Below are 21,554 nucleotides of genomic sequence, written 5' to 3'. Positions count from 1 at the left end.
TTTATAAGGTTAAGACTTGTCTGATGCCACGAGCATCACCGCATATCTTTTCTTATTAGTAAAGAGAAACTAATATTATAAAAATAAAACAGATTGTGAAAATGTGATTTTTTTTTAAAAAAAATTGGAAAATATTATTTCACCATATTTCTGGCATCATGGAATTACTTTTGAAGGAAATGCCTTACGAAGACAACCCCCTTTTTTCATAGAGGTCGGTGGGGCGATCGGCTGATCACTGTGGCTCCAGCTTCACTAAACTCCATCGATCAGTTGATGTCACCGGCGAAAGCTTCATTTAGGCTTTCTTTACCCACACTTTTTTTATGGCATATTTATTTATTTTTTGCTTGTAAAAATCGGCGTGAATTTTTTTTTGCCATGCACCCAAAAAAATCCACCAAAAAAGTAAAGAAAACAACATAATATAACTCACTAATTGTAGTGTGTTTCAGAGCATAAAAAGGCCACAATAAACGCTTAAGGGCGGTTTTAAACATAGCGTTTTTAGTTTTTTGTTGTTTTTTTTTAAACGCAGCAGCCAGATCTTTGGTGAAAGCCAATAGTGAAATATAAAATGCAGTTTTTTTTGTTTGTGGCATTTTTTTTCATTCCTGGTGTGTTTTTTGGGTTCATTTGGTTTCTTTTTTACAACCCAGCATGATCTAAGTGTGTCTTTTAGCCATTTTTCAATAGGCTTTCTTTAGGAAATAAAAAATGGCTGAAGAAAAACGCTTGTCAAAAATGTGTGAATAAAAAAAACGCCACCCAAAAATCAATATAGAAAGCACAGCGTCATACATTCCTTGGTCAGCGTCAGGGGCGTAACTAGGAAAGACTGGGCCCCATAGCAAACTTTTGACTGCGGCCCCCACTCCCCTGGATGTTACACAACCCCCCATTGTAGATAGTGCCTTTTTTACAGCCCTCCCTGTAGATAACGCCATACAGCCCCCCTGTAGATAACGCCATACAGCCCACCCTGTAGATAATGCCATACAGCCCCCCTGTAGATAACGCCATACAGCCCACCCTGTAGATAACGCCATACAGCCCCCCTGTAGATAACGCCATACAGCCCCCCTGTAGATAACATCAAACAGCCCCCCCTGTAGATAATGCCATACAGCCCACCTGTAGATAACATCATACAGCCCCCCTGTAGATAACGCCATACAGCCCCCTCTGTAGATAACATCATACAGCCTCCTCTGTAGATAACGCTATACAGCCCCCCTCTAGATAACGCCATACAGCCCACCCTGTAGATAACGCCATACAGCCCCCCTGTAGATAACGCCATACAGCCCCCCTGTAGATAACATCATACAGCCCCCCCTGTAGATAACGCCATATCTGAAGCCCTGTAGCCCACCCTGTAGATAACTCCATACAGCCCCCCTGTAGATAACGCCATACAGCCCCCCTGTAGATAACATCATACAGCCCCCCCTGTAGATAACGCCATATCTGAAGCCCTGTTGCCCACCCTGTAGATAACTCCATACAGCCCACCCTGTAGATAACTCCATACAGCCCCCCTGTAGATAACGCCATACAGCCCCCTGTAGATAACGCCATACAGCCCACCCTGTAGATAACATCATACAGCCCCCCTGTAGATAACGCCATACAGCCCCCCTGTAGATAACATCATACAGCCCCCTGTAGGTAACGCCATACAGCCCCCCCTGTAGGTAACGCCATACAGCCCCCCCTGTAGGTAACACCATACCGCCCCCTGTAGGTAACGCCATACAGCCCCCCCTGTAGGTAACGCTATACAGCCCCCCCCCTGTAGGTAACGCCATGCAGCCCCAACCCCCCCAAAAAATCTGACCTATAGTGTGTCCTACAAAAGACTTGTATGCCCTATCCACAGGATAGGGGATACATGTGAGATCGCTGGCAGCGATAGGGAGAACGGGGGACCGAAAGTCCCCCGAAGTTCTCCATGACTAACCTCTGACTTCCGGAGCCTGCGCAGCTCAAGAAAAATGAAAGGAGCACTGGTCACGCATGCGCACAAGCGCGACCGGCGCTCCATTCATTTCTACGGAGCTGCCGACACAGACCCCGGAAGTCCAAGGTTTCTCATGGAGAACTTCAGGGGACTTTCGGTCCCCCGTTCTCCCTATCGCTGCCAGTGATCACACATGTTTCCCCTATCCTGTGGATAGGTGATACATGTCTTATGTAGGAACAACCCCTTTAATGGCAGAGCGGGGAGATACCTCCCTGCTCTGCCGTAGTGTTCAGTGGTATCGCGCTGTAGCAGCCATAGCTATAGCGGTAGTTATGCCACTGGTCAGCGTCATAAACTCCTTGGTCAGCGTCATAAACTCCTTGGTCAGCGTCATAAAGTCCTTGGTCAGCATCATAAACTCCTTGGTCAGCGTCATAAACTCCTTGGTCAGCGTCATAAACTCCTTGGTCAGCATCATAAACTCCGTGGTCAGCGTCATAAACTCCTTGGTCAGGGTCATACACTCCTCTTTACAACGCCCACTTGGTTAAAAGCTATAAAAAACGCCCAGTTGTCTATTATGAAACTCATTAGCATAAAGGTAAAATAGGTCATAACTCCGTCAAAAATGATTGTTTTTCTAAATAAAAACACTGCTGTAATCTACATTACAGTGACGATCACATTATGTAGGAGATAGGGAACTTAAAATGTGGTGACAGAGACTCTAATTTCCGCTTGAATTTTTTTTTATCATCATAAAACTCCCCAGTCTTATGACCAGTCAAAGTCAGAATTTGGAGAAGTGGGGAATACGAGGTTGGAGAGCTGTTGGTGTGGGTTAGAAACAGTTGTAGATGTTTACAGTGTAAAGGAGGTTGTCCATATGTCCTATAAACGCATATGCCATTATAGAGGTGGTTAACCCATTCAGGACGGTCCCTCTATGAGCCAGAATGACGAGTCGTCCGGAGGACCCGAGTTGACCATTTATTACATGGATGGCCAATTATCTGAATGGCTTCTGTGTGATACTAGATTTGACTAGCCCCGTCTTCCCACTGAAAAATCAGATGATTGCTACGGTGGCTCCCATATTAAACGGGAGGTGTGGCAACCCCTTTAATGCACTTCAGTTGAGGTATATACATTTTTTTTGGGTTGTGTTCATATAAAAAAATAATAAGGATATTATGTATTCGGCCATATTCTCCCCTTGGAGCAATGTTTTCGGTACTTCTCGTGTGGAATACGGTCAGAGATATGCCACTTAATTTGTAGATCTGCTCATGTAGACACAAAAATATATATATTTTATTTTCTTTAGAGGCCACTTTAGCTACTTTGTGACTGTTTGCTAGGGTAATTAAAAAAAGACTGTACAGTACCTTCTGTATATAATCTCTAAATTATACATATTTCTACCACTAGATGGAGCTTTAGAGTACTGTACAAGACCTGCCTAAAGGATTGCTGCGTGCTTTGAATTAGGCATGGATACATTTCTTTTTAACAGCACACCATGTGGTCAGGCTTGGTATTGCAGCTTACATTTATACTATCCACACAGACAAGGCAGTATAAAGAATTTATTTCTTCCAGCTTTCTGCTTCATGCCTGCATTGTGGGAAATACATTTATTGGGTGACTTTACCGTAGAAAATAATATCTGTATTTCCTATTGGCCTCTATTCATTTTCACAGTGGTTTAAATCAGAAAATGTAATGGGAAGCAGAAGAATCATGTCATATATGCTTATATTATATGTTTGGTTATAAAATAGATACTGATATTCTTTAGACATATAGAAATCCCACGAGATTACAAATTGGGACAATACTCGGCTAGTCATGTAAGCAATTCTCACATCCACTGTAGGTTTGAAATGGAAACAGGAAAACTGATGTTCGAGAGAATAAATCAAAGTCTAAGATGAACAAAACTAGGGCACCCGCTGTCTATGTAGCATCTTACGTACCAAATTATATTAATAACTATTATCATTATTATTATATTATTCTCAAGTCAGAACCTGCTGATTATTCAGAGATAAGTGGCTGCCATCAGGAATTTCTGGGCCCCATTACCCAAGGAGACACAAGAAATCTGGGGCTCTGTAGACAGCTGGTTGAGGACACTTGGTGGCAGCCTGGCAGGAGCTCTGTGCTGGGGCAAGGGGCAGACAATAGGTGGCATGGACTCTGTGAAGGGGTGCACAAGGTTGCAGGCAGGGGCTCTCTGGAGATTGGAGTTGGCATAGATTTTTGCTATAATTTACGCCAGCTTCTGGCGTAAATTTTAGTAAATGTGTTGGGCTTCCCCGCCTCTTCCGCTAAGCCCCACCCACTTTTGTAAAAGTGGCCTGAGTGGTGCAAATGCATCGAAAGTCAAAAAATGTAGTGCAAATTGACACTTTTGCTACATTTGCGACTTTTCCACGCCAGAAAGCTGGGGTAGAATATATGATAAGTCCCCCTATGTGTGCCGCATCAGAGGATAGATGAGTTTCAGGTGCCTTAGCACTCAATAGTCTTGTTGCCCACTACTTTGCCACTTCATTGTTTTTGCGCCTTGACTTTTGTACTTTAAAATGATAGCTGGCTTATTGGAAATGTGGCCTCCTATTACAGTCCAGCATTGTGAGTCACGGAGCTCTTCAATATGTCCCATTCTACTGCTAACAATTGAGATGGCACAACCGAATACGACTGATTTTTTGGGATGTGAAATGGTCAATCCCAGGACATTTCATATGTGAAATCTGTGCAGCTGCACAGGGGCCCAGTAGAAAAGAGGGCACACTGCCACCTTAAAAGCAGCTTCCTACTGTCTAGTAGTTTGCATGTAAGAGACTGACCTAATGAATTTGATAGCTTAAAGTTACTGGTAGATTGCTAGCAAGACATAAGGAAGGGGCGCTTTATGATGAGCTATTGAAGAGCAAGGGGCCCATGTACTGTTTTTGCACATGAGCCCCTGCTGTCTGTGAAATTCAGACTTCATAATGACATAATACAGCCCATAGCAGTGGTGGACTTGGAAAGCACGTGGAGCCCTCAAGCGCTTACTCTGCAGCCTCTTGGCTCTACAATTTGTGTAGAAAGCAGTGCAGAGCAAACAGCTGAGCAGCAAAAGTGTGCACCAGAGCTGTGTACTCTATAAGAAGTAGAATATAAAATATTTAGTGACTCAAATATTAACTCTTCACTATAGTGGATAGAACCAGAGGCGTAGCTAGGCCTTTAGCAGAGGGGGGGAAAACACATCTGAGTTGGACCCAACCTAGCGGGCCCCCACACAGTATAATGCCACTAAAGCTGCCCCTCCACACAAAATAATGCCCACATAACTGCCCCCAGAAAGTACAATGACCCCTTAGCTGTCCCCATACAGTATAATGCCCCCATAGTGCATCCCACACAGTATAATGCTCCCATAGTGCCTCCCACACAGTATAATGCCCCATAGCTTCCTCCATACAGTATAATGCCCATAGCTGCCGCCAAACAGTATAATACCCCTTAGCTGCCCCATACAGTCATACAGTATAATGCCCCATAGTTGCCCCAATACAGTATAATTCTCCCATAGCTGCCATCATACAGTATAATGCCCCATAGCTGCTCCCATACAGAATAATGCCCCCATGCCTGCCCCCACACAGCATAATGGTCCCCCATACCCAGTATAATGCCCCCATAGTGCCTAATAAAAAAAAAATACAAAATATTCACCTATCTCCGTTCCCACGACGAGTGGAGGAGATCCCTCTGCTCCTTTGGTCTGTGCTAAAGTGTGTGGCCCAGTCCAGACAGACAAAATGACGGCACTACATTGCGACTGTCTGCACCGAGCCACTCACGTCCGGCATTACATAGTGAATGCTGGAGCAAGGAGCCATCCACTCCCTGCTCTAGCATTGGATTCCACTATATCCTACTATGTCCTGAGGACGCAGATACAGTTGAAACCGAAACATGTTACCACTGCGGGAATGGCCCTGGGCCCCACCATCACCGTGGCCACTGCCCCCCTTGCCCCCCACTAGCTACACCTTTGGATAGAACGCACTCACTAGATGGTTTCCGTAAAATGTGCCAACTCTCCACTGCAAACAGGGAAAGTGAGGCAATGAATAATGTAATGTGTGGCCCTTGGATGATCAGGGACTGCATCAGAGGCTTCAATAATGTGGTATGCTGACCACCACTGGTCTATAGGATGCTAACATATAGCATAGGAGAGTGGGGAAATGTGAAATTCTTCCAACTAGGTCTTACTATAATAAATGTGTTCCCTTTTCTACCACATTTCATTCTGTGTCTTTGTGTCTAGCTCGGATGTTTGAGAAATTTTCATCATTGCTTCTGTCATTTTGCAGCCTGATGGTTTTGATGGTTTAACAAGTAGAAAATGATGTTCAGGCACAATGTGACAAGTGGTTTATTGATCTATAAAACTAATATTGGGATTGCTCATGAGTCATGACTTTCAACACAACTGAAAATTTGTTTTTGACAAATGTCAATGCTTTATTTATAGACGGGCTTTGCTTTCTGTTCTTTATGGATTCTCCAAAATGTAGTTCATTTAGATTTGTTCGGAATATTGATGAATCAATTCTACCATCTCTATCTTCTATCCATATTTGTTGGTACTTTTCAGATCTGGAGACCCAGACTGAACATCTGCTTGGTAAATACATACAGTTCAAGGACTTTCAAACTCATAACATGTCCAGGTTAAACTTTGATCATTGTGGTTTGACATGTGGCTGATAAAATGGAGGTCACCGATCCTCATATACAATAACGTATGAATACACAATGATGCAAATCCTATGTAGTGTTTGTGATCCATTTGGAACCAGCATATACTGTAAACTCCCTAACCACCAAGTAAACCTGTTTTAATTTGTTAATATTTAACCAACTTAGTATAACATGAACCAACTATTACTCCTTTTTACTGCTCCTGAGTGGTCTTCCCTCGATGCCATTATAGAAAAAATTTAATCCAAGTTCTATAACCATATTTAAAACCATACATGGTAACCAATTAAGGGCCAAACCAAAGTTTGTTGTATTGTCTAGTGAATAACAGATGTTATATTTGAAACAAAGTACCAGAATAACTACTGGTTCCTACAGAAGGTGGCAGGCACCAAGTGATTGCTTGGTATCTGTCACCATCTATAGATAGGCCTACCAGAAAAGAAGAAAAGTTTACAGAAGTCCCAGACTCCAATAAAGAAGTCCAGCCGCAAGAGGGCTCATGAGCTTCAGCAGAGAACATCATTTTTGATCTACTACTTATAACCCATGTGTCCGTCTTCATTATATTAAACAGTCGAACTACAATGCAATTCAAAGTGAACATACGCTTGTTCAGTATACGGTAGGTGAAGCGAGAATAATTTCCAATGGTGAACTCAATGTACCCCTGGATAATACCCAATACATGCACCATTTATAGTACTGTCAAAAACATTCCAATTCAAAAATATTACAAATTATTTTATTCCGGTGCAACCTCAATAGAATATCCCTCCACTACTTACTAGGATTCTAGAATAAGCAGCTCAGATAGCCCTTGTCAATTAATAAGAGGATGCCCTCTATGGCTGTGTCTTGAATCTGACTCTCGATAATGGTCTCAATTTTTCTTAGCATATTTATTTTTTCCTCTAAAAGTTTTTCACTGAAAACATCTTGAACTGTTTTCATGTTTTATCTGTCTTTGGCACAGGTCGGAGAATGAACGGAGGAGAGGAGGGGGGTAAGTATCAGTAGAGTGCTCCTCATATTAAGCTTTTATAGAAAATCTTCCGCCTACCATTAGGAGAGGAGCTGACTAAAATGGACCAATTTAAGAATTTAATCAGCTCGCTTAATCCCCTGTCATATAGAGAAATATTCTTCATCTCTCCGTATGTGGTATCTTAAAAAGGTTTTTAGTGTCGATTTTAAATCAGAACACAAAATGGAGCTGAGCACAAGGCTTTTAAAAACCACTTACATTACCCTAATACTGTAAACCTAACACCCTCTTAAACATCATCAAGAATCGAAGAGTAAGCAAACTTTACGAGCTTAACGTCCCACTTTTTCGTACATTCTCTCGTGCCATGAATGCACCGATAGACCTACCTATCTGGCAATTACCATTTCACTTGATATTAAACTGGGAGGGTGGCCGGATATATTACAGAACAGATGTTAAGTGCCATTAAAGTTAATGTTTGCAGCCAGAATCTTGAGGCTGCAAAATTCCATGAAGAGACACCAGCCAAGCACATGGCATTAAGAAGACGATACAGTTTGAAAATAGCAAATGCATACATTAAGCTAGATAGAGTACACAGCAGTAGTTGTGGAAACGAAGACAAAGATGATTCTGGCGCTGGGTTGCCATGGTAATTTTACAGTAAAAAACGGAAACTTTAGCGGCAATCAAGAAGGAATCAAGAAGCTTCAAGGCTTAATGTAGACTTCCGAGGTGGACCTCAATCCATTACGCTTATTATATATTCAAGTAAACAGAATAAGGACAAGTCACGGAAGAGGTCACCCCCTAGGTGCAGTTTTTCGTTAAGAACTCACAATAAAAATTAACAGAGATCAAAAAAAAATCCTGTTTTGTCTACCCGGGGTGTAAACACTATCCTTCCTTCCTAATCAGCTTACGCTATCTGGATGTTTATATGGAGTCGTTAATGTAAGTGTCAATTAACACTTATAAGATTTGATTTCTCCGCACTCGCAGTACCAAAGAAGCTTTATCAGTGGGGTTGCGCTGACTCATAACAAGTACTGTATTCAGCCACCTGCCTGGATAATGCTCCAAACATCTTGTTGCTGTTCACTAACTCTTACTTTTTGCTTCTTCTGTTTGTTACATTAAATTAGAAGAAGGTTTTCTGGCTAAATCACATAAATGATGAAATAAAACGAGAAGCTGAAAATAATACAGTAGGATAAAGTGAGAATTAAAATTCAGATAAACAAATATAAATATTCCTGAGAAATTTTTTCATTTTATTTATTTTTTATTTCATATATTTATTGTATTTATCAAAAATAAATGTAACAATTAAAATTGATAACATTTGAATTGATATTCAACTAATTAGAGAATTAGCAACAAATCAAATTATTTATTCGATTATTTTTTTCTTGCCAATTACTCATCTTTATGACATCTTCATTTTTTTTTTTTTTCGCATTTCATTTTGTCATTTTTCAGCCAGACCGCTCAAGCATTAAGATGAAATAAGAAAAATTATTATTAAAATTAATTGACAATATTTAATTATTCAGATGTATAAGAATTTTTTTTGATTGCCAAAAACTTTTGCTGTGTCTTCTTCCGTGTCTGTTTTTATTTATTTAGTTATTTATATTTTATTGTTATATTTTTTTAATGTATTATACGTTTTATTTTATTACATTAAATTCATAAATTTTTTTTTTACTATTTATTTTTAGAAATTGATGTAGGCAATTACTTGACTATGTTTGTGGCATCTATTAATTATAGAGAGGCTATGTATTATTATTATTATTTTTTTTTGGTCAGCCTGGCCTCAAATATTTATAGTTAGATAGAATGATATCCAAGTTTTCTAATCCTTTTACACAGTCAGTCAACTTAAACCAATGATTATACTTTTCCACATTAAGCATTAATCTTTACAGGAAGTTGTGCAGTCGTTTTTAATGTGTGTAAGGCTGGAGTCATATGTGACGTATTTTCCTCGTATTGACGCAGCGTATTTTTTCAGATGATATAATGTAATCCAATAGGAAAAATATTCCGTAACGCAAAAAATCTGGCTGAGTTGCAGAATATTTTTCCTAGTGGACATTGTAACCAGCCTAAGGCTGGATTCATACGATCATGTTACGTCCGTAATGGACGGAACGTATTTCGGCCGCTAATCCCGGACCGAACACAGTGCAGGGAGCCAGGCTCCTAGCATCATAGTTATGTACGATGCTAGGAGTCCCTGCCTCGCTGCGGGACAACTGTCCCGTACTGTAATCATGTTTTCAGTACGGGACAGCTGTCCCGCAGCGAGGCAGGGACTCCTAGTGTCGTACATAACTATGATGCTAGGAGCCCGACTCCCTGCACTGTGTTCGGTCCGGGACATGCTCGTGTGAACCCAGCCTTAGGCCTCATTTACACGAGCGTGTGCATTTTGCGCACGCAAAAAAATGCAGCGTTTTGAGTGCGCAACAGTCACTTGTCATCAGTGTATGATGCGCGGCTGCGTGATTTTCGCGCAGCCGCCATCATAGAGATGAGGCTAGTCGTCGTCAGTCACTGTCCAGGGTGCTGAAAGAGTTAACTGATCGGCAGTAACTCTTTCAGCACCCTCGACAGTGAATTCCGATTAGAATATACACCAACCTGTGAATAAAAAAAAGACGTTCATACTTACCAAGAACTTCCCGCTTCCTCCAGTCCGGTCTCCCGGCCGTTGCCTTGGTGACGCGTCCCTCTCTTGACATCCGGCCCCACCTCCCTGGATGACGCGGCAGTCCATGTGACCGCTGCAGCCTGTGATTAGCTGCAGCCTGTGCTTAGCCTGTAATTGGCTGCAGCTGTCACTTGGACTGAATTGTCATCCCGGGAGGTCAGACTGGAGGAAGAAGTCGGGAGTTATCGGTAAGTCAGAACTTCTTTTTTTTTTTTACACGTTCATGTATATTGGGATCGGAAGTCACTGTCCAGGGTGCTGAACCAGTTTAACTCTTTCAGCACCCTGGACAGTGACTGTTTCCTAACGTCGCGTACCGGAACATTTTTTGCTGGGTTCGGTCAAAACGAGTTCGGCCGAACCCGGTGAAGTTCGGTTCGCTCATCTCTAAGACACTCCGTTTGGATGTTTGTAAACAGAAAAGCACGTGGTGTTTTTCTGTTTACATTCAGAGTTTGACAGCTCTTGCGCAAATCACGCAGTTCGCACGGAAGTGCTTCCGTGCGACCTTCGTGGTTTTCACGCACCCATTGACTTCAATGGGTGCGTGATGCGCGAAAAACGCAGAAATGTAGAACATGTCGTGAGTTTTTTTCAGCGCACTCACGCTGAGCAAAACTCACGGACTGTCTGCATGCCCCCATAGACTTGTATAGGTCCGTGCGACCCGCGTGAAAAGCATGCGCGTCGCACGGACGTATATCACGTTCGTGTAAATGAGGCCTTAGGGTGCTGTTACACGTGGCGTATTTGCCTTGTATTTCCGCAGCGTATTTTTAAACTTTGTAAAGTCTGGATAGTTCTGCTGATATAATAGATAATGAGCGTTTGTTATCTGTGCATCTGTATTTAAAAAATTATCCTCTTAAAGTGGTAGGTTGGAAAATGAATTAGACAAAGCTTCAAGAAAAAAAAGGTAGAAAAAATATAAAAAAAATTTGGGGTATTTTTAATCTTTCTGATTTTGTGAGCTATGGTTTAATGAGAAAACATAATCGCTTTTTATCAGAAAAGGGGGAATACTGTGATTTTGCCTAGCTTTAGTTGATATGCAGACAGACATCTGATGACACGGGTGGACTGACTATTCGGTCATTAGGACAATGCCTCAGGTCCTATGGCCAGAAGGGGCCCATGATTTCTCAGTCCGTTATAATATTCCCAAAATTTGAGTGCAATACATTGTGCATGAAAAAAAAAAACAAAAAAACTGATTTTAAAGCCGGGGGGGGGGGGGGGTCAGGCCACTTTCAGTCCGTCACTCTATCACTATTGAATTTTCTTAAGTCATCATTAGGTCATTTCATATATTTTGTAAGAATATCAATATGTGATCAGTGGCGGTCCAGCTCCCAGGACTCCCAACGAGAAGCCTTCACTGCAATACCGGGACAACCCGTTCATGCTAGTGTGTCTGGTTCTGCAGCTCAGCCTCGTTTGCTTAAATGCTGCATGTGTATGGACATTGCTGTAACGGGTACGGCGCTGAAGTGGTTGCGGAGTTCAGGTGATCGTGGGTTAAATACTCATGATTATACATTAATGGACTATTCTATGTAAAATCATAAGAAACCTCTTTAAGGGTAGCTCTTATTAATACTAGTCACAGCTAATAAACCTTCTGTATCTTCATGTATTTTGCAGTAGAAAAAAAAGTGGATAATTTGATGGAATCAGCAGATATGTGAAACTCTGCATTACCACGCTCAACACAATGAACGTTACCTACATGTAAGAAGAAAGTTCAATATGCCATTGAGCATTGTCGGTGAAATCCCAGAATTGCAATCACAGACGGTAATGTGCTTATTTCATAGGAAGATGTTTTGAAGTCTAGAGAAATGTTGGTTATTGATTAATTTTCTTTTGAAAGTTTTTGTTGACAGGAGAAACAATCGCCCTTGTGTACGGTATGAAAAATTCAATTATTTAAAGAATAAAAAAAAAATATTATTTGTGTTATATATTTATTTTCAGTAAAGGAAAAAATGAAATATACACGAGCAGGATTTATAAGCTATATTCTCCTAAAACAAGTGGATTTCACATTATGGTCTTTATCAATAGATTCTGCTTGGGGGCCTTATTCCATCTACATACATCAATCTATTGAATTACCTCCTGACATCATTCACTGCCCCTGTTACATAGGACCCTGTCTTCAGACGAGTACACTGTCCCCATAAGATCAGCACAATTATCTCCTGAAATAATCAGTGCTATGACTAAGGATACTAATGGCCCAACATGGGCCTTGTAAACGAGCGCCGATCAATGAGACAGCTCATGATCGGCGCTCGTTTGCTCCTTTCACACTGAGAAATTATTGGATGTGTCATGCCCATGGCCGCGGGCCGTCAGGCTCACTCACCTCCTGACGCCCACAGCCATGGAACTGTGAGCGCTGGTCCCCATCTCCTCCTTAGGAAACGCCAGCGCTCACTTCCGCTTCTCCTGGCTCGTGCTCGCTCTTAAAGGGCCAGCACGCGCACCTGACATTAAGTACAAAATTAGCCCATGAGCGCTCTGGGCTATAAGAGGGGCCCAGCCCCTTCCTGCCTTACCTGAACCTTGTTGTCGTTAGCCTAGTCTGTCTATGCAAATGGCCTCCTAAGTGTTTTCCAGTTCCCAGTGTTTCCCGTTCCTGCTACCTGTAACCTGTATCCCGTGTTATCCTGGTCAAGTGCTGTGCTGAGCTGAAGTCGTGCTGTGCTGAGTACCACACCTGTCCTGCTACACCACGCCTCGTGCCTGCCTGCTGCCTGCCTGCTGCTTAGTCCCAGCCGAGCCTGTCTTGTTACTGTCTGAGCTACCACAGATACACTATATGAACTATAGACTGTGACCTGTGTCCTGTTGGCCAGCTGCCATACCGTCAAGGCGGTACAGCCCAGTGGGTCCAAGTACCCAACGTGACAATATGTATAGGGAAGAGCGCTCGTTACTATGATCACTTATCACCATATATTTTCATCATTTCAGCAGCGCATCTCCCTGTTTACACAGGGAGATGCGCTGCTGACAATGATGACTTTAATTCTGCATAAAAGAGCAGATCAGCCAATGACCGAGCGTTTTCATATGAACTCTCATTTGCCTGCTCATTGGCCCATGTAATCGGGCCTTAAGAATTCCCAGTATCTCCTTTCCCCTCCTCATGACATGGCCCCTGTCACATACAATCCTGATCTAACTAACATCTGCACATGAGGTCACTTTCCCCCACAAGATCAACACACTCCTCTCTGGAAATATTCAGTGCTACTGGGAACCCTACCCCTTCTACTAGCTCTCAGACTATCCCCTCAAATTTTTCTCTATACCCCTCCTCACATTTTGACATGCCCCCTATCACATTTCATATTGTACTGTACTTAATAACATCATCCCATGAGTGGGCAGGTCACTGCCCCCTACAAAATCCACACATTCCTCTCCTGCTGTTAGAAATCTTATTATTTGAACAACAGTAAAAAGTGTTTTTTCAGCAAATAGTTTTTAAAATATATATTATAAGAAAAAAAAGTACTGATACCATAGGTAATCCACTGTTAATAGGGTGCAAGAACATATACGAATACAGTAGTTTATTTTCATTAAAGTAGGTTTCTTAAAGAAATACTTTGACTACCATCCCACCTACAATCCAGGACTGGACCCTTCTCTTTTAGGACCCCATAGCAGCCCCAAGGTTTGTCTCTATGGTACATATGCCCTTATTGATAATGGAAGACAGAAATAGTCTTATTATTATTACTACAGAGGAGGTAGTTGAATAGTCCCTAATTTCCCTCAGGTTTACGCAATTGTGCATAACTGTCCCTCCCCCTATAGAAGCTCCATTCAATAAATCAGAATAGTCATGCCAACAGCTCCAACACAAATTATGAGTTTTCTTAAACCTCGAGGAGTCTTACCTGATCAGCAACGGCACGTGCCAGCTTGTCCATCCTGGAGCCGGCTTCTGCAATCTTCTTGGCCGCGTTAATCACATCAGATGTGTTCTTTAGTGGACCTTTCCCTCTACAAAAAAAAATAGTGTAATTGCAATTCAATTAAATGACTAAAATAACCACCCGGACTGAACTACCTCGGTCATTGATTTTATTCTTCTTACCCTTCTTACCAATTAAATAAATGATTTGTAATTTACTATAAGTTCACCTTCTAAAGTCAAGCTGAATAAAGGAAGGCATTTGCCAACTTCCGCTCTTATCTAAAGCTCCTCGCCAGCAATTTAGTTTGATAGCTTCTTCAAGCTCATGAATTATATTAAATAGTATGTACATTTTTAAGTGCTCATTAAGGAGACAGCCCTGTTGGAATATAACATTTTAAATAGACATTTCTGGGCCAAATCTTGATGCTTAGCCTACTGGGTCCAGGACACGTGTTGGCAAATGGTCTCAGCGGCAGCGGTCAGAAGCGACCCATGTATAGTATGTGCTGTCTTTAATTAAAGAATTAGTTCTGTTTTGAAAACCTATCTTCATACACCCTATTAGGAAATTCTGGATTAATAGAGGGGGGTCCTCTGTTCAGGATCCTCATCTCTTGACCAAAGTGGAGAGCGGTTACAAAGAGTGTTTCTTGTTTTGGAGGACCTGTCCTGTATTACACAGACAACATATTGATATGAATAGACACTGTGTAATGCTTCATTTTTCCTGTGGCTGCGCTGCAGGGAAATTGAACACTTACTGCCAAGTTTTACCCACAGATTACAGCTGATCACTGGGGGTTCCAACAGGGGGACACATTGTGATCTGCTTATTGTTAATGGAAATGTCTAAGAAGTAGGGATTGTCCAAAGCGGAGAACCCATTTAATGAATTACTACAAGATGTAATGCATGTACTTGTGTATCTTTTAGTGTCCAATAAGTCAATGTAATAGTAGTAATGGCCATTTGCAGATGTGTTTACGCCTTGTAAGACATGCTTAATCAATAAGGGACACAATTGATGGGTCACCATACTGTTCCAGATCTTAGAACGTAAACTCTTTCTAAATTATACACTTCCTCATGTCTCTGGTGTTGATGGTGTCAATCATTGTATTACGGTCGACCTTTATTGATAAGCAGCTATCCAATTTTGAAAACCAATTCTCCTGTTCATGAAAAAGGGAAACCTTTAAAGCTGATACTTTATATCAGATATCTATTGTAAAATATTTCATAACAGTATATTATGATCATATTAAAGTATTGATAGGATCATTATCTCCCATAAGCCTCTTAGTGTAGCATTTTCATTGCCTAAGGTTAATGGCCACCTAAGGCCCCATGCACACGACCGTAAAATCGTCCATTTTTGCGGACCGTAATTATGATCTGTAATTACAGACCCTTTAATTTCTATGGCCAACGGACACCTTCCGGTATATTTACGGGAAGGTGTCCGTGCCATAGAAACCTTCCGTAAAAAATAGGACATGTCCTATTTTTTTATTTTACAAACCGTGCTCCCATACTTTATATTGGGAGCACGGCCTGCAAATGCGGATGACTGTCCGCGGTCAACCGTGTTTGTAATTACAGACCGTGATTCCAAGCACGGTCGTGTGCATAGGGCCTAAGAGATAAGCTTTTGTGTCTGTGCCCTGTCATCCCATCCACTGTCTACATTCAAATAGACTGCCACATCAATGTCCAAATCTAAATTAAAGGGTGCAGACATTGATATGAAAACGGATTTGTACCATATAATGTCCCTATGACAACACTGAACTGCCAGGGCATAAGGAAGGGCATTTTCTTATGAAGACCCAGACCCAGAAACTCAAATGAGGTCAGATAGCTGCATAGACATACTGGATTTCACACTTTGGAGATTAGCGTGGTCCCATTCAGTGACATAGCAAGTAATCATCGGGCGGCTTACAAAAAACTTGAATGGGGTCCAACTTATTCAAAAAGGTGAGTTCTGTGAAAGTGTCTACAGCCCTTTGGTTCCTTGCATATTTAATCCTTCCTTGACTCTCTCGGTTCTCTACAGCTTGGCTTTCCTTCATCCGGTGTAAAGATGAAGTTTCTTGCCCTAGCCCTGCATTTAAATAACCTGGCTAAGTCACCGTTGGTTTTTGGCAACCCCCGGGCACCCAAAACTTGGGGCACATGCCCCATCAGCCCTTCTTCTAGCTACATCCCTGCCTTTTCCTCTTGCACACTTATTTTCTACACACTTTATCTCTACTCCTACCTTACCGTTGATACTCTCTTTAGGATATGAACAACATAGAAGCTGCTATATCTGCTACCCTGATAGTTACGCCCCTGGTCCCATTACTGAAATGCTACTATTGCATACTATTAATGTGCCATCAGGAGAGGATATGGGGATCAAGGGCAATGTAACCCCGACACAGGTTTTCTTTTTCTTAAGAAATTAACAACTCATCATTATTTCAAGTGTTTTTTTTTTTGTTTGATCAGGGGAGGGGGTAAGAACTGGTGAGTCTATAACTATTTGACTCTAAAAAAAAAAAGTTAAATCCTGTGTAATTGATCACTCGGATGGATTACATGATTACACGGGTGGATAGAAACTTCTACATATGTTTTTATTTTTCTTCATTGTATAGAGAATATGAGTCATTCCGAAAACAATATATGGTTTGTTTGCTCTTTGCGGTACAGAGCGTTCCCACTTCACGAATCCAATTGTGCCAATTACAGAGAAAGAACAAGTGATCAGTATTTATACCGGGTCAACGAGACATAATTATGGCGTACCTCTCTAAATTTTATACGAAAAGTACTTCTGCTGGGCCTATTTTTGTGCTATTATTCATTTCCATTTCTTTAGTTAGAAAGATTACTGTTGATATAATATTGTTACGGCACCTTCAGATGTGTCCACCCTTCTTTTCTTTTTTTTATTGCGTTAAGTTATACAATTTGTAATGATAAAAATGTAATAAACTCTTGCACCATCCATTAACAAAATGTATATGTTAAACGTATACTTAATTTAAACATGATAGTTTGTGTCTGACATACGACTGACGGACGGCATCCATAACAGCTATCTAGTAACGTATACGTTTTTTCACATGGGAGTCTACGTGCATCGGTCGGAGGCATACGTTGGAGGTATACATTTTTTACCTTGTTATTTAACATCTCACGCCATACATCTCGGGTTATGTTGGGTTTTAGAAAGAAAGTAAGGGAGGACACATCTGTACGTCTATTAGGCTCTAGTTATTTTTGCAGAAGTCACATTTCGTCTAGTCACCTTGACTATCTTCCCTCATAGACTTCTCCACTCATGGCTTTAAAGCTTGTTTCCTGGATTTCTTTTTATTTTCGACTCCTGCCAGTCAAAGGTACGATTGGATTGCTGAGAACTGTTTGGGTTATACCCCATAGATAGTGGTCTTTATTGACTTTTAGTGTTCAGGGTTGAATAAAGTAGAAGGACCCTCATGGTAAAATTCAAACTAGGGTACTCCTCTTGGTGCAGGTTGTGCCACCATAATAAACCTTCCTAAGAAAGACTTGTGTGGCCTCTTATAATGGATTACATGATCTCCAGCGTGGACATAAATATGTTGCCCTAACATTTAACTGCCGATGGAGAAGGCAGCCCTGAAAAGATTTACAATGGAGAAAGGGAATAGAGCCATCCTGAGCTAAGGTCCACCCCTCCTTCATTCTGAGCTAGCACCCAACGACTCCCTTTTCCATCTGCCCCATATTTGCAGAATTGATTGCTTCTATGACATCTATACCCTTGAGGGCTATAGATCAGAATCCAGAGATGATTTCCCATGTGGGTGAATAGCATGTCCATATAGTATTCTGTCTGTATGATTGGCATTATACTCTAAATCATTGGTCTCCAATATATGTCTCTCCAGCTGTACCAAAAATGCAACCCCTTCTTTGCCCCAACATCTGATACTGGGGATAGTTGGAGGTCATTATATACTTTAGATGGCTTGCTGGCCCATCCAATCCTTAAGCTTTTGAATACTTTGGTCTTATATGTATCTTTAACTCCAATACAAGACTTATTGATCTTCCACTGACGACTCATCAGCTAGAACTCTTCAATTTGACTTCTCCATATATCTGTTCACAAATCTACAATTACCAACCCAATCAATAACTGCACTCGGCACCTTCTCTGACTTCACACCAAATATTTGCATCATGGATACTTTATTTGATACTTACCTAGTGAAATCAGTCATCTCCATCATGATCATACACATTTGTTTGGCCAACACAATGATGTCATTGCCGCTGTCATCCCACTTGGCAACTTCGGCATCCAGTTTGCTTTTCTCTTGATGGAAGATCTCTACCTGCTCTGCAATTTTGGCCTTTTCTTCTTGTGGGAGCTGAGCCATGATTGCCTAAAAGATGCAATGGCATAATTTTTTTTAACTGATATTCTTTATATTATTAGTATAGTCATGTGATGAAACATAATGAACAAGTTATAGATAAAAAGGGTATTAAGTGTAGGTAAAATTATGGTGGGACCTAAAGTTTTTCTTTCATGGCTTAAATAGGAACTAAACTTTCATCAAACTGTTGATATGACATAGAAACATGTCAAAAGTTTGGGGTCTCAGTATCCGGTTGCTGAAACTAAGGTGCATTAGCGCTCAGCTGAGGGCTTTGCTCTTTCGGCTTTGTACTCTGCGCTCATCATCAGGCTGAAGACGGCTCACATGGAATGTCTATGAGAGCCATCTTTAGCATTAGAAGGAGCGCTGATCACAGCCGAAGGAGCAAAGCACTCAGCTGAGCACTAATGCACCTTCGTTTCAGCAACGGTGAAGGTCTCAGCACCTGGACCCCCACTAATCCAAACTTTTTGATATGTTTCTATGACATATCAACAATTTGATGAAAGTGTAGTTAGGGTATGTGCACACGCAAAATAAAAAACGTCTGAAAATACGGAGGTGTTTTCAAGGGAAAACAGCTCCTGATTTTCAGAAGTTTTTTAAGCCGCTCACGATTTTCACTGCGTTTATTACGGCCGTTTTTGGAGCTGTTTTTCTATAGAGACTATGAAAAATGGCTCCAAAAACGGCTGAAGAAGTGACATGCACTTCTTTTTTGTGGCCGTTTTTTTACGCGGCCATTTGAAAAATGGCCACATAAAAATGCCCCGTCGGAACAGAATGCCGTTTTTACCATTGAAATTAATGGGCAGATGTTTGGAGGCGTTCTGCTCCCGGTTTTTCAGCCATTTTTCGGGACGTTTACGGCCCAAAAAATGTCTGAAAACACTCCGTGTGAACATACCCTTACTCTTTAAGTCTATGTATCCTTATGGAACAAGAACAAAGTTTAAATCTAACAAGTTAATCTGTCACCACATTGGTTTTTCCATTTTACCATTGCAAGATTCTGGAATATTATGCAGTTTTATATTATCAAACTAAAATGTAATGCTCCCACTTATACCTTCATAAAGAGGGATTGTATCAGTGTCCTATTAACAATATGAATCTATTTGCCACCTATAGATCTGCTGCCTGTGTGCCCCCCCCCCCATAGACTTGGGAGTCCAGATGCAATTGCAACTTCTGCAACCCTTATGACTACTGTGAAAACTTTCTATCCATGATAAAAAAAAAAGAGCAGTAGAGAAGATATATACATAAGAGACACAGGATCAGATGGAAAGAGAGAGGAAGAGAAAGAGTGAGAGGGAAGGGGAGGGAGAGGGTGAGCAAGAAAGAAAAGAGAGAGCATATAAGAGAGGGTACATGTTAGAGAAGGGAATTGGTGGAGGTTAAGGAGTAAGCAGGGAGAGTGAAAAAGAGAGACAGTGTGAGAGGTAGAGTAGGGGAGGCAAGATGAGATGAAGAGACTGAGCAAAAGAAAGAGAGAGAGACAAAGAGAGAGCGTACACGAGAGAGTGAGAGAAAGAGAGAGATAGAGAGAAAGGGTGAGAAGAAAGGAAAGGGAACGAGAGATAGCAAAAGAGAGTGAGCAAGATAAAAAAAGAGAATTAGAGAGCAAAAGAGAAAGAAGGAAGAGGGAGACGAGTAGGACGAGTGAGAAAGAGAGAGGGAAGAAGGGAGGGGAGAGCTAGAGAGAGAAAGAAAGAAAGAAAGAAAGAAAGAAAGAAAGAAAGAAAGAAAGAAAGAAAGAAAGAAAGAAAGAAAGAAAGAAAGAAAGAAAGAAGGGAAAGAAAGAGAGATAGAGAGAGAAAGGAAGGAAGAAAGAAAGAAAGAAAGAAAGAAAGAAAGAAAGAAAGAAAGAAAGAAAGAAAGAAAGAAAGAAAGAAAGAAAGAAAGAAAGAAAGAAAGAAAGAAAATTAAAGAAAGAATGTAATAAAAATAAAGGGAAAGAAAGAAAGAAACAATGAAAGAGAGAAAGAAAGAAAAAAAGAAAGAAAAAGAAAGAAAGGAAGGAAGGAAAAGAAAGAAAGAAAGAAAGAAAGAAAGAAAGAAAGAAAGAAAGAAAGAAAGAAAGAAAGAAAGAAAGAAAGAAAGAAAGAAAGAAAAAAAGGAAAGGAAAAGAAAAGAAAGTAAGAAAAAGAAAGGAAACAAAAGAAAGAATGAATAAAAGAAAGAAAGAAAGAAAGAAGGAGAGTTAGAGACCAAAAGAGAAAGAAGGAAGAGGGAGACGAGTAGGACGAGAGAGAGAGAGAGAGAGAGAGAGAGAGAGAAAGAGAAGAAGGGAGGGGAGAGCTAGAGAGAGTAAGAGAGGGAGGTTAAGAAGGGAAAAAAAGGCAGAAAAAGAGAGAGAGAAAGAAAGCAAGTGTGAGAGAGGGAAAAAGAGAGGCTGGGAGGGGGAGGGAAAGAATGTAGGGAAAGAAAGAAAAAGAAAGAAAGAAAGAAAAATAAATAAGGGAAATAAAGAAGGGAAAGAAAGAGAGAGAGAATGGAAGGAAGAAAGAAAGAAAGAAAGATAGAAAGAAAGAAGAAAGGAAAAGAAAGTAAGGAAAAGAAAGAAAGAAAGAAAGAAAGAAAGAAAGAAAGAAAGATAGAAAGACACTACCATAGCTTGTTCCCGCATACAGCATCATAATAATGTCACATCAGAACGGCAGCTTATTGCCGAACAATTAAAACACAATCATTTCACTTTAATTAAATTATTCTTCATTATGGAAAACATTTTA

The 21,554-nt window shown here is 40.9% G+C and overlaps 1 protein-coding gene across 5 annotated transcripts in view; it reads right to left on the bottom strand.

Moving 5' to 3' along the window:
* The window catches only part of CTNNA2 (catenin alpha 2), a 1,837,255-nt gene that overhangs the window by 132,001 nt on the left and 1,683,700 nt on the right, over positions 1 to 21,554 (bottom strand). For all 5 annotated transcript variants that reach the window (XM_075855957.1, XM_075855967.1, XM_075855939.1 and 2 more), the window contains 2 exons: positions 18,638 to 18,819; positions 14,370 to 14,475 (listed from right to left, as the gene is read on the bottom strand). In XM_075855957.1, the coding sequence (XP_075712072.1) occupies positions 14,370 to 14,475; positions 18,638 to 18,819 (288 nt within the window). The remainder of the gene's footprint in view (positions 1 to 14,369; positions 14,476 to 18,637; positions 18,820 to 21,554) is intronic.

This window comes from Rhinoderma darwinii, chromosome 1, assembly GCF_050947455.1.
Source record: "Rhinoderma darwinii isolate aRhiDar2 chromosome 1, aRhiDar2.hap1, whole genome shotgun sequence".
NCBI lineage: Eukaryota > Metazoa > Chordata > Amphibia > Anura > Rhinodermatidae > Rhinoderma > Rhinoderma darwinii.
This window is presented reverse-complemented; position numbering and strand designations above follow the sequence as displayed.